The sequence below is a fragment of the Oryzias latipes genome, chromosome 17 (assembly GCF_002234675.1).
Source record: "Oryzias latipes chromosome 17, ASM223467v1".
Taxonomy (NCBI): Eukaryota; Metazoa; Chordata; class Actinopteri; order Beloniformes; family Adrianichthyidae; genus Oryzias; species Oryzias latipes.
This window is the reverse complement of record NC_019875.2, coordinates 19,515,793-19,529,210: the sequence shown is the minus strand read 5'-3', so window position 1 is coordinate 19,529,210 and position 13,418 is coordinate 19,515,793. Positions and strand designations below refer to the sequence as shown.

At 38.6% G+C, this 13,418-nt stretch overlaps 1 protein-coding gene across 11 annotated transcripts in view; it reads right to left on the bottom strand.

The window, feature by feature from the left end:
* The window catches only part of LOC101168153 (catenin delta-2), a 181,499-nt gene that overhangs the window by 32,072 nt on the left and 136,009 nt on the right, over positions 1–13,418 (bottom strand). For all 11 annotated transcript variants that reach the window (XM_023964880.1, XM_023964879.1, XM_023964878.1 and 8 more), the window contains 2 exons: positions 6,123–6,255; positions 1,740–1,953 (listed from right to left, as the gene is read on the bottom strand). In XM_023964880.1, the coding sequence (XP_023820648.1) occupies positions 1,740–1,953; positions 6,123–6,255 (347 nt within the window). The remainder of the gene's footprint in view (positions 1–1,739; positions 1,954–6,122; positions 6,256–13,418) is intronic.

Below are 13,418 nucleotides of genomic sequence, written 5' to 3'. Positions count from 1 at the left end.
AGAGTTAAAAAGGACGGCAAAAACAGGAGAAAGAAGGAACGACCAATTATAAAGTCTGAACTGGATAACGACACAAAGAGAGAGAGGGTTATTTCTTAAAGGTGTATGAAGGGAAGGAGAGCGTGCTCCGTCTGGTCGGTCGTTCGGCTGATTAATTTGTGACAGGAGGGATTTCTGTGCTTCGTGCCTTGAATTGCTGCTCTAATTTATATGGTAATCTTCTTTAAGACTTTAACAGCACACAACCTCTACTTTCATTTCCTCTAGATAAAAAAGAAAAACGTTTTCCAAAACTTCTACACACATCTGTGTACGGAGGATGTTTTCTGCACCATGTGTATTTGTATTTGCTAGGGGTGTTAAGATTAATCGACTAAATCGAAAACTTCACCTGCACTGTTTAGTACCCAGGGATTTATCTCTGAGTCACACTGGATACATTTTGGCTAAAGATGTCCTGGATTGGAAGTCAGTGAATCGGGTGGTTCATAATGAACCAATAGCTACTATTAATTGTATCGGGAATCACATAATATGATATGAATCATCAAAATGAATCGTTAAACCCCTTAGTATGTGTGCATTTAAGGGCATTTTTCATTTTTCACATCAGCCGGTGTCCAAATGAGCTAAAACAAAAAGTTCTTGCTGCACAGTCTTTCAAAGCAAGGCTACTTTTTTCCCCTTTATTTTGGATATATATATATATTTTTTACAGAGTAATGAAATGCATGTTTTCCTAATTGGTGTCTCTGTCCGCAGTGAATTTACAACTCTAAACAATATGAAGAAGCTGAGAAAAAAACAAAGTTTGCTTGAATCTTACATCAGCTCAGGGAATGACTGTAGACTGCAGAGGAGGAAAGTCAGTGAATATCACAGGTGTTTTGCATTTAAATGGGACAGAAATAAATTTAGTTTATTTTTTCATCTTTTATAGTGTAAAAAAGGGCTAAATCCCTAACATTTAACAATGTATAACATAACATTCCAGTTTTATTTTATTTTAATAAGGGCCTAATTAAAGGTGTTCTTCAAAACTAAATGTTTTCTGGCCATTTGAGTTTAAACTCTTTTGCTCTTCTTGGAGCATTTTTTTTCCTCCGTCATTCCAGTCCACGTTTTCCACACGTCTAAGTGCAGTCTGGATGATCTTGGTCCAGATTTAGGGAATAAATATCCCATCAAACTGACGGCTGTTCTCCAAAGCTGACACATGATGACAGATATCCTTTTTATGGGCCCTCAGCAGAGATGTTTTCAAGGGTGTGGGTGCCACTAAGAGAAACCCATTTTCCTCATTTAGTTCCTGAATTGGAACTCTCCATTCTGCTAAACTATCCCCACCCTCTCTCTTACTCAGAACTTTCTAGGTGTTAACCAGTTATATGTATTTTTCAACTGCAGCCAAAAATGTCGATCAGACAGTTAAGGAAATAAAAGGTAAAGTTTCTCCAGAAAAACGACGCCTGCTTCTCCTTTTAGTTTCCAGTCAAAATACCCAACATCTTTAAATCCAAATAAAAAACATTTACTTTTTAGTAACAGAATAGAATAAAATCAAAACATTAGGAGCCAGAAAAAATGTGCTGCTTTGACTATCCATAGCGTTTTCTTTGCTAAATTTGACAAATCCTGTGTTAAACTGAATAACAATAACAATTGCAGTTTCAGCTTATAAATGATAATACGGTGCTAATGCTGCTCGGGGAAAACTGCCCTTGTGGTTCACATCTTACCTGTCAGCAGCTCCCGGATCTCTACATCCGTGGTCTTCCGGAGCAGCCGGACCAGAGCAGGAATTCCTCCGCAGTTCTTCAGGGCTATCTTGTTGTCGTCGTTTGCTTTGCCGTACACCAGGTTCCTCAGCGCTCCACAGGCGCTGCGGTGCACATCTGTCATCCGGTGATCCAACAGATCCACCAGCAGCTGGATTCCACCCTGCCGCCGAATCTGCAGGCATATTGAAAGATGGTTGCTGTTTTTCCTATTTTCAATATTCCTTTTTTTTATGAGAGAAATGCAGCAGTGGAGGTTTTAAATGCTTACATTACCTCACGAAGAATAGGCTGGTCAAAAACAAAAAGAAAATTAATATAAAGAGAGGAATTTACCTCCTGAGTCTGGGATTGTTACACCAGAATCTGCCTGTGTTAACGACAGAGTTAAAGTAGCTTTTGAACAATGATAAACAATGTGCAAAGGGGAACCACAGTTTGCACATTTTTACAATTCATTTAGTCCTAGTTAGGGATTTCCCGATTCAGTTACGGGATGGAAAATTGGGCCCGGTCACATAGTTTCCGACTCGATTTAAATTGGACGTTGCATTCAGGAATCTGATATTTATTTTAAAAATACGGCAGCAGTTTGAGCTGGAGGCACACAAAAACAGCTGGTAAAGTGTTAAATGATAAAATAAGGTAAATGACAAAATAAAATACAGGACAACTTTGATCTGTGTATGAAATTTGTTCTTAATTTAAAAATGTGTTTTAAAAGCCTCTACAACTCGCTATTGGGAGATTCTAAATATCAAAATATTAATCTCGGAATTATATCAGGGCCAAAAAACACCTGACCGGGACATCCATAATCTTAATCTTCCATCAAATAAGGACACAAAATATCATTTAGGCAATAATTGTGCTTTTTTCATCATTAAAAGTTTCTAAAAATAAGTGGGTTTTTTTATTCCCCTTTTTGGATATTTTGTTTCTTTTGTTTTGTACCCCTAGAATTTTTTATGTGTTCCAAAAAGTCGCTCTAAATCTAGGGGAGACTTCGCCTTTCAGGCAGTTACTCCCAGACTTTGGAATGTCCTCCCTCTGTCTCTGCTCCACTCAGTCAAGTGTTTTAAAACTCAAGTTGAGACGTTTTTATTTAGTAGAGCTTTTAGCTGACTTTTACTTGAGTTCACTTTTGTTTGTTACCTGAGTGTGTTCTGAGAAAAGTGCTATATAAATAAAGATTTACTTACTTCCTTTCTGTAGTGTGAAAAGTCTTTCTGATACAGATTTTCTTGTTGCGTTTCCAAAGCTGGACTAGTTCCACATGGAGCTGCAGCTATATTTATAACCTTTGGGCTCTATCTACAAATGACTGCACTTCCAGGTGTTAATGCAACAGGTGCTCCCACCTCTGAGCAGAAAGTTTAACTGTTAAATAATGCAGTCATGGTAGAAGCATGTAGAAGTGCAGCTTTTAACCATCTTGATTGTGTCTCACTATAAGGAGTTTAAATACTAGCTGCAATAGTATTTCAGTCAGAAGCAAAATGTGAGTCTTCATTAATGTGAGAGAAAATGTAAAGAAATAATAATAATTTACAGGATTATTACAGCAGAGGTTAAGGAGCGCATGATGAACAGTGATAAAAAATACATCATATGCAGCTCTCGGATCTTAGGGTTGGGTTTTGGGAGCATGTCAAGGTCTGTGGCTGATTTTTGACAGTACCAAGATGCTGTGTGATCATTGCTCTGGGAGGCCAGTAAGGTTCCACCGACGGAGTGCCCGTTGCACTTGACAATCCGTACAGCTTCGTATAAGTTTGTAGGATGCAAAAGCTCACCAAACAAATGTAAAAAAAGTGTGAAAAAACAAAGCTTAAACAAAAATGAAAAAATAATGAAAACCAAAGGAATTAGGCCTGATTTACACTGGTCTGCCATTTTTTAAGTGCTGTCCAGATCTACAATGCCCTAGAAATTTCCCAGAAGTCTCTGCGGAAAACCAGTGTGCATCAATGCTCACTATATTGGCAAATATAGACCACAATGTGTTGCATTTAAGCATTTTTTGCTATAAAAAACCTTTATATTTTCTTTGTATTTTATTTTTTATAAACCATCCACATTTTAGTCACCAGAACATTGTGGATTCATAGATGATCTTTGTAAAATGGTGATATCTATTAGCTTTTTACTTTGGTGATGTCATAATGACGTTAAAAAAAAAAGTTGTGAGCATGGTGCACTACTAGATAGACCTTCACTATACAGTTTATTAGTAGTTAGGGCAGCTTCCAGGGAAGTGGTTTGTCCTGCCCCCCCGTGTCGAGTACTTCGTCCCGCACTCTTTGCTCATGCAGTTAGATCACATGCCCTGTCCTTCCTCACAGAGTCCTTTTTAAAATGCATGGCAAAAATGGACAACCATGCTATCCGTGGTGTTAAATCTTTATCACCTTAAATATAAGTGTAGTTTTATAAACTTTTATTTTGAAAGGACAACAGAAGTTTTTATTCAGAAACCCTGAACCGTTTTTTTCATTTCTCCGGCTTTTTCCCGCAAAATTGATGCGTCGACGTACGAGAAATAAAATACTTTTTTCCCCCCAGACGCAGACATGATGGAGGCGATGTAAACATAACTGATTGATGAACGAATGTTTCTATTTTTTGTGTCGACGCAACACTACGGAGACACAAACGCAACGGAGACGTTGCAGACGGCAGATCGGGTATTAGTCTGTGTAGTTAACACAAAACTGACAAGGAAAACAAACCCCCCAATCCTAAAATGCTACCAAAGCTCTCCAAGACTGCAGATAAAATAGGTCAGATGGTGGAAAAAAATCAATTAAAGATGCCCATGAGTGTATCTCTGTGATCAACAGGACTCTCGGGTTGTATCTCTGATTAGTGGCTCATACGAGTCCCTCAGTCTGTGTTGTTTTATCCCTGATGTATCTTTTTCTAGGGCAAAGCAAAGTTCAGCTTTGGCCACACACCACCACCCTTAATCTTATCTTTCATCTTTTCTCTTCTTACATTTGTTTTGGGCCTCTTATTAGTTACTCAGTGCACAAAGAATTTGTGTTTCTTAAAGGAGAACAAGGAGCACAAGAAATTGTTGATTTCATTTTGCACCTTTCTGTTCCAACAAAAGAGGAGAATTCACCTTCAAAATAAAAGAAAGCTACATTTAACAGACAAAAACTAGGAGTCTTTACTCCAAATATGGATTAATTGTGACAGTTTTTCCCACATTCCATATTAATAGAGCACAATATTCAGAAACTGGCCTTCTAATGCTGCTAATAAAGTTGCTGAAAAGGTGGTTTATTAAATAAAATGCCAGTTTTAGTGACTTTTTTTCTGTATTTATCCGTCGCACCTTAAAAGTCGGGTGGTGCTGAAGTTGGCGTCTGATTTTTATTTTCCACTTAGACAGTTATAGGTTAATAAAAAATATAGATTACGTTTTAATGGTTTCCACACAAAATCTAGTGTACAAATAAAGTTTAAAGCAGCTGCAGATATTTTACAGAGGATGAAGATAAACTTTACCTTCAAAAGTCAAGGGAAACTGGAAGCTCAATTAAAAAAAATCCAACGCTCACTTCAGCCTTGTACAGGCTGGTCCGTGAAAATATTGTCTGACAATAAACCAGCCAGAAAATGCTGGGGGACCACCGTCTTAGGCCAACTGCATGCACCATAAATATCAACCATCTGTATTTCTTTATCCAAAGCGTACATTTATTGCAAGTCTTCATGTTGAATTGGATTCAAAATGAAGCTATACATCCACTAAAAAACCCCAGCAGCTATTTTGTAATTAGGTCGAATTGATCAAAAACAGGACACTAGAGCAGCCCAGTCATCCTGAGCGCAGTTATCAAGTAATTCAATCAATTAACAAGCAGGCACACAGGAAAAGAGCAGTGATAAATGAGAAGGAAGAATACAAACAGATTCTTTTGGATATTTTTAGTGGTTAAATAGCAAAAAAAAATTTTCTTTCGCAACACACCTTTATGGCTCACTAGCAAAGGTGATAGGAGTCAGGATTACGCAGGTCCATTCAAGTGTCAAAGTGACAAACAGACAGATACTGGTGGCTGAGGAAGCCTTACTCCATCTGCTGCCAATAAACTCTGTGGAATTTGGATCTTATCAATCCAGGCATCCATTTAGGCCTGTAAGAATCGCTAGATGAGTGTTACCAGAGCGGAACACCTTGCTAAATAAATCCTCCATTTCCTCCTTGTCTGTGTTCTAAAAAGTTTATTGAAATACTTTTTTTTCCCCAAAGACCGGGGCATCAAAGGTAGTAAAAACTGACATTTTTCATCTCTTTGTCTGCCTCAAAGCCTTTTCTGTCACAGACAGTACCTCCGATTTGATTTTGTTGTCTCCAAAGCAGAGGTGCTGGAGGTACGCAGCGGCGTTGGACTGGACTGACGGGAACTGATGCTGCAGCATCTGGATGACCTCTGGCAGCTCTGGATCCCTCCAGCCAAACTCCCTGCAGAGAGAAGCACACACACAAACAAAGAGCAGACTATAGGACGGTGTGATGGGATTAAAGACGCAATCATGTCTTGTTTGTGTGATTCACACAAGCAATTACTTGACAGTTGACATTCCAGCGACAATTCTGATTTCAAACATTCATGTATGAGATGAAAGATAAAAAGATTCATAAAATTCTAATTTCTGTTATAATACAGAGAAACATTTACAACAGTTTGGTGTTTCAAATGTCTGGAAATGTCTGTAAAATAATAGGTACTGAACAATCTTTTGCCGCCAACTGGAAACCTTTCTGGACATCCAAAGCAGCCGTCCATTATCTGGCTGTATAATGAAGCTGAGATTTAATTTCTCAGAGATGAAACGAAGGATAACTTGAGTCACAAAATAGGAAAAAAATAAATAAAATAAAAATGTTGTTTTGATTTTTAGATGGTCTTCAGCAAAGTATCCACGTAGTGTAAATTTTATGCACGGAAGACTTATGAGAAGAACCACTTCAGGCGGGTCGCAGATATTATTTTGGAAAAGTCTAATTCAGTATTAAGCTTTTAACTACAGTACAGACCCAAAGTTTTGACACACCTTCCCATTCATTTGAATGAGAAGGTGTGTCCAAACTTTGGGTCTGTACTATATGTTCAACAATCTAGTCATCTCATTAATCTGGGCTTAAAGGGACGACAAACAAAGCATATATAAAAGGAAAGATCTGAAAATTAAATGGTCAGAGCCAAAAACAAGAGTAAGCATGCAATATAGTACCATAAGCAAAATTACAATTTACTTTCTATGTTTTATTATAATGTGTTTGAGAAAGATCATTTATTCTTCATGTAGTATTAACACACAAGATTTTTTTACATTTTGGTAGCTGCCATGCCTGAGTATACTAGTTTCCCTAGTTGTTTCCTGAAAAAAAAAAAGTACATGCAGCCAATCCCTACCAAGATTCCAACACTTAACCCTGAGGAAGACATGTTTAGTCACTATGGCACATCCATAGAACCCAACACTAGTTGTGTAGAAGCAGATGTATGCAGTTGAAGCATCTTTCAAGTGTTGTGTTGATTTTTGTTGTTTCCCATTATTTTCTGGCAGAGTAAAAAGCCACCATGCTGAACTGTTTGTTTTAAATCAGGGATAAAAATGGTAACTGTGCCCATAATTTTGTTGCAAGTTGCTCCCATGTGTGCAAACTCTTGTTGTTTAAATGGATTCTTAAGTGTATTTTGGAATAAACTAAGCATTTCTGAGCAATACAAGCAAAGTTGCAAACTATCAAGTGTGCTAATTTTTATCCTCATTTTGGCCTATGGCGAAGATTTAGAATCTACCTTTAGGGGCTACATTTACAGATAAAAAGAGGAAAGAGGGGAAGCGTTAACAAGTGATGACAATGCATAATCATTGAGAGGAAACTGCAAAAGTCATGAAGGACATTGAAGAATGCTGCTTAACAAAAGAGTCAGCAGAACAACAAGCTCACTCTTGGTTCACTGAAAACTGTCCACCTTTTTATTTTTTATCTCCAAATTGTAAAATTTTGTAAAAGTCCAATAGTGTAAAAAAGTGCAATCACTTCAAGCCGATTGTACTACCTGATGGGGAATCTTGACGTCTTTCTGGTGCCAATAAAGCAGTTGATGATCAAACCCCAATTTCTTTAATAATGTGTACCAACATTTTTTATTTAACAGATTGACTTCTCGCTCTAATTTGGCAACGTTGGTTTAATGGTGATATACATTTTTTTCCCCAAAAAAGATCACAACAAACAGCGGAATCTATAAAGGTTTCCCTTCAAGTTTGTATTCTTTCCATCCTACAGGATTCATCAGAATGGAGCGGAGCAGCGAGCTTGTGGCCCGCCAACTGTATCCTGTAAGTCACTGCTACAAGCCTTCTTCAAACGATAGTTTTTTGTCTAGTCCTAATTGTTTTTCTCATTCATTCATTCATTCATTTTCTATACCGTTTTTCCCTTTCGGGGTCACGGGGCTGCCGGAGCCTATCCCGGCCACTTGTGGGCGAAGGGAAGGGGACAACCTGGACAGGTCGCCAGTCTGTCGCAGGGTAGAATGTCCACAATCACACATCCATTCACTCTCACACCTATGGTCAATTTAGAGTTGCCAATTAACCTATGTAGCATGTTTTTGGACGGTGGGAGGAAGCCGGAGATCCCGGAGAAAACCCGCGCATGCACGGGGAGAACATGCAAACTCCACACAGAAAGGTCCCCCATTGATGTTCTGTTTTTCATGTCCCCCAGCCGGGACATGAACCGGGGGCCTTCTTGCAGTGAGGCAAGAGCGCTAACCACTCCGCCACCGTGCAGCCTAGTCCTATCCTAGTACTAATTCTACTTCGTTATCAGAAAAAATGCCACTTGACATTGCCATTTGAGTGAGTATAAAGAAATGTGAAGAATGTTCCTGACCATTGCGCAATAGTTTGACTTTCAACTAGGTTTACTCATACTCATATATGATAGCAACCCCCCCCCTGAAATTCTGAAATTTGACCTGTTAACAGCCTCCCTAACAGCCATTTACAACCTTTAATGTGCTTCTCCTATTTTAGAGAGACGTTTTTGTTTTTACTTTTAAAGCATCTGTAGAAGCTTCAAGTTTTCTGCCATGGTTAGTCCTTCCTGCCGTGTTTTCTCACTGATGTGGAATTGGAGCATAAGCAGGGGTCTACCAGTGCTTTTCGCCTGAGGGCTTGCTTAAGGCATGCAATCTCACCAACTCAATAGGTGTGAGTAAGAACGAGTGCAGGCGAAAGTACAAAACAGATTGATGTGAAAAAGATGTGAGAGAATGGATTGACGGCTAGGGATCAGAGGGGGGAGGCGGGGCTTTTCGGTGGAGATCATCTGTGGGAGTGGATTTGTTGGAGAGTTTCATTCCCACAGTCAAGTTTTTTTAAGTGAGGAGAGAACAACTGAGATACTTTCTGGTTACTGATTTTGCTGCAAAACAGTATCCCTCTGCTCTGCTGCGTCTGTCCTTTCCTTTAGACACCTCCCTCTCTGATTTGACAGTCTCTCACAGTGGTGAGAAGTCGGAGCTGCATACAGAAGCCCCGTTTGCTCCGCTCTGCCGTGGAACCGGCTTCTCTTTGAAGTATCTTATTCTGGATGCAGCAACGGCCCCGTGTCCCGGTGGAAATGATTTCACTTCGGTTTAATTTAACAAAAACTCTTGCACTTTCACACATTCGCGCGCACACACAGGGCTGTAGGTAGGCTTGCAGCTTGAACTAAACCCATTGAATATACTGGTATATGAGAACTGGACTGAGTGTCTCCTCCTTAGCATTCCAAACATGAAGTTCCAAGATGCTAAAATCCCATAAACGTCTATTGAAAAATGAACAGCTATTACATTACATCATTATTGTCAGAATAAGAGTTCATGTTCTTATTAATCCTTTTTTTTCTGTAATGCACGTTTTTCAAAGTTCCAACTGGCCAATCAGATGCCTCAATAAAAATTATTGGTCTCAAGTCTAACATTCAAAACATTTGATTGACAGATTTCATGTAGCCCGCTTTTAAGTGGTAGGCGGTGTGGACTTCCAACAAGATTGGTCCTGATTAGCGAGAGAGGTTGCCATAGAAGTTACTTAGACTGACGCTCACCAATCACTGCTTACAGACGATGTCTGGCCCGAACATGTCCGTATTCAGAAAAAAATGACGGCTATTTTGACTTCATCTTTATGGAACCAGAATTAAGTCAATTTCTATGGGGGACGTCACATTCACTCAGTCCACAACCAGACATCATCATCTAGTGTTCTCCTCTCCTCAAATGCTCACATGTACGCACTCACTGATTGGCGCACACCCTCTGCAATCAAAGGCCGAACTGAGGGCTTCACATTAATAACCCTTGTGCTATCTTAGATGACCCCACCCTTACATTGACATGTTCTCCCTACCATGACAAAGGTGGATAAAGGTGGAAAGATTTCATGTAATCCATGGACACCAGTAAAGATCACAGATCATTGAGGAAAAAAGGTTTAGAGCACTGTCTAGGGGGTCTAGATGACCCAACTCCCAATGTTAGAGTGCCTAGGATAGCACAAGGGTTACAAGCTTAGTCTCTAACTTTCATAAAGTGCCAGAAGGATAAAGATCTGGTCTAAAAAACAAAATATCAGTGATGATCATTTGGGAGGTTAGTTTCTTCTTTTGAGTATTTGCGTATTTTAAAAACAAACATAATGAATTCCTCCCTTCTTAACCCTCTCATACAGAGTTTTAGCTCCAGTGTTGATATTCTTTCGACTACTGTCACTCTTTAACTGCTGGCGCAATTAACACAATTTTTGTTAAAGTATTTATGAAATCAATGTAAATCAGCTGATTCTGAGAAAAGCGGCTTTATATTTATATCCTTATATTCATATAGGTGCAAAGCTGATGCGAAAGGCTGCTTTTCTCGGTGTCGCAATAAGCGGGTTCACGTTGATCGCACAAATGGTTGAAGAGTTACGGTGTGTCGAAGAGTATATTTAGTTGTCTCCAGCGCCATCCCCAGTGCTAAAGGGTTAAATTCACAGCCACAGGGGCACAAAAATGACAGTAAAAACATACATTCCTCCATACATAGGATGGGCTCCAGTAACCCCATGACCCCAAAAGGAATATTGCAGGTTTAGAAAATGGATGAGCGGATGAATATTTCTATGTATTTATATAAAGTGTACAGAAACATTTTAAAGTCACTAATTTTGTGAAATTATTCCTTAAAAAACATTTTATGAACCTATTTAGTCCAGTCAGTAGTAGCCAAATATAATTATGGTGCATTTAAGATGGGTCAGCTGGATTGTGTAAAAGCCTCCTAATATACTTAATAATACCCGTCTAAAACAATTTCCTGTTTTGTTTAACTGTAATTTTTGAGTGTTGAGAGTAAAAAATCTCTTTTAGAAAAAAGATTGGTAACAAAGGTGTCGAAAATTGTTTGGAAAGTGAAAAAAACAACGTTGTTAATATTTATTCAATTATTTCTGTTGTATATTTACTGGTTACGTTATGTTTAAATAACCCAGACCAGCAAACCTCCTACAGTTTTCAAAATGAGTCCTCATTGATTCATTTATGAAGGACAGTTGATGATGACTTTTAACAAACTAATAAATAAAACAAAAAATAAATCATCAGGGATTAGGGAAGAAAATAGGGAAAATGAGGCAAAAGAGTTACAGTTAAATAAATATATTGAGTAGAGTGGGATTTATGGTTGGTGTTCCAGAAAAATGTGCATTTATTTGTGTTTTGGGTGTATGCCCGAGCAAAAATGCCCTCAGAGACTCGAGTGTTTATCTAGGTGGCTCACTGGGTTTGAACAAAACTAACTGTCAGTTCTGTCTTTATTCCAGGGCAGCCAGGTGGGATTTCTCCCATCCCCATTTGCTTGGCTGCATGAATGCATGTGGCTATTAAGGTGAAAGTGGAACTGCAGGCAAAACGTTTACACAACAAAAAATGATGCCAGAATTTGAGCAAAGCAACAATTAAAGAGTCTTAGAAAAAAAAAATCAGATGAGTACTCCAAAAAAAAAGAGATTTAAAGCCAAAAGAGACAAAACAGCAGGAGTAGATCTGCAGAATAAAAGGAGCAAAAAAGTAAATTTGAGAATTTTTTCTCCCTAGGTAGAGAATTAAAACAAACTAATACATATAAATAGTATCATCTGAGCTAAAATATTCAGTTGTGCTGTTCTGAGAGGACATCAAGGATTGTTTGAAGGTCAAATGCAGCATTTCCTAGAATCATTTTGGGTTGGAAGCTTTCCTAACCCACTCCCTGGAATTGACTTTTCACATTTCTTCCTAGATTAATATTTTTCTCTGACTCCTCAGGCACTTACCTTAAACTGTCATGTGGCACTTTAGCACAGAGATTAGGACTAAATCATGTGCTAGCCAGCGTCTCTCTGTATGGATCTCCTGCTGTGTATTTACACCGAGCTGGTAGTTGATGCTTTCACTCGTCTTATTGCAAAAAAAAGTGACCGAAGTCTTCTTTTTTTTTAGATTAGATCAAAAGATGACCATTACGTGGCTAATAAGAATCCTCACAGGACTGTAGTGTAGCGCTTTTCTACCTATTGGTAGTCAAAGGGCTTTCACACTGCTTAACACTCCTTCTAGCTCTAACAAAAGGCCACACTTTCACACATTGAAACGGGAGCAGCCATGCTGTTTCACCCAACCCACAGAGACCAACTAAGGGTTCAGTGTCTTGCCCAAGAACACTGTAAAGCATGACTGGGGAAAATCAAACCACCAACCCTTTGGCTAGTAGACAATTGCTTTTCAACAGAACCAGTGCCAACAGGAACCTGTCAGGTAGAAAATCGATATTCAAGGGAGCTAAACACTTTGACAGTCCAGAGGTAACTGGTGACCCCCTCCAGCACCGTTGCAGGGCAACATCAAGGAAGAAGTGAAATGGTCTAACATGGGGTGAGATTATGAACACAAACCCCTTTATTTATTTTGCTTCTTATTACATCTTTAGTTTCTGCTTTAAATATTCAAACACGTGTCATACAGAAAGACTAACTATAAAATTGTAGTTTGATGGTGTACAGAAAAAAAACTTTCTAAATCTTTTTTTTTAAGTGGTCAATGCTAAATGCCACTTTTAATGCCAATACATTGTAAGAATGTATAATGTAAATAAATTCTTATCCCCTCTCTGGTATCCAGATAAAATCTGCCTGGAAACAAGAAGAGGTGACTCAATAGGAAGCCTGGGTGACTTTGGGCACTATGTTGGTACCTCCCCTGTGGGGAAAGGACTGCTGAATAACAGAGCTTACCATTTTAACAGTGAAGTAATTGATCCCTGAGAAAAAAAAACTACCAAAACTGATGTTATGAGAACAAATTTTAAGGCAATCGTTTAAATGCTGGACCGATCTCGTTAAATTCTTATCATCAAACACATTTCCGTTGTAATTTTTATTAGGTTATAAGGGAATCATGGTTATTTTATTTTAGGGTTGAAAGGACATATAAAGAGGATACTAAAAAAAGCAGATTGCATTTAAGTCTATATCTCAATTTCTGTTATCAGGAATCGCCTTCTTTCTAGCTAAATCACACTTTAGGGGCTGTGGAGC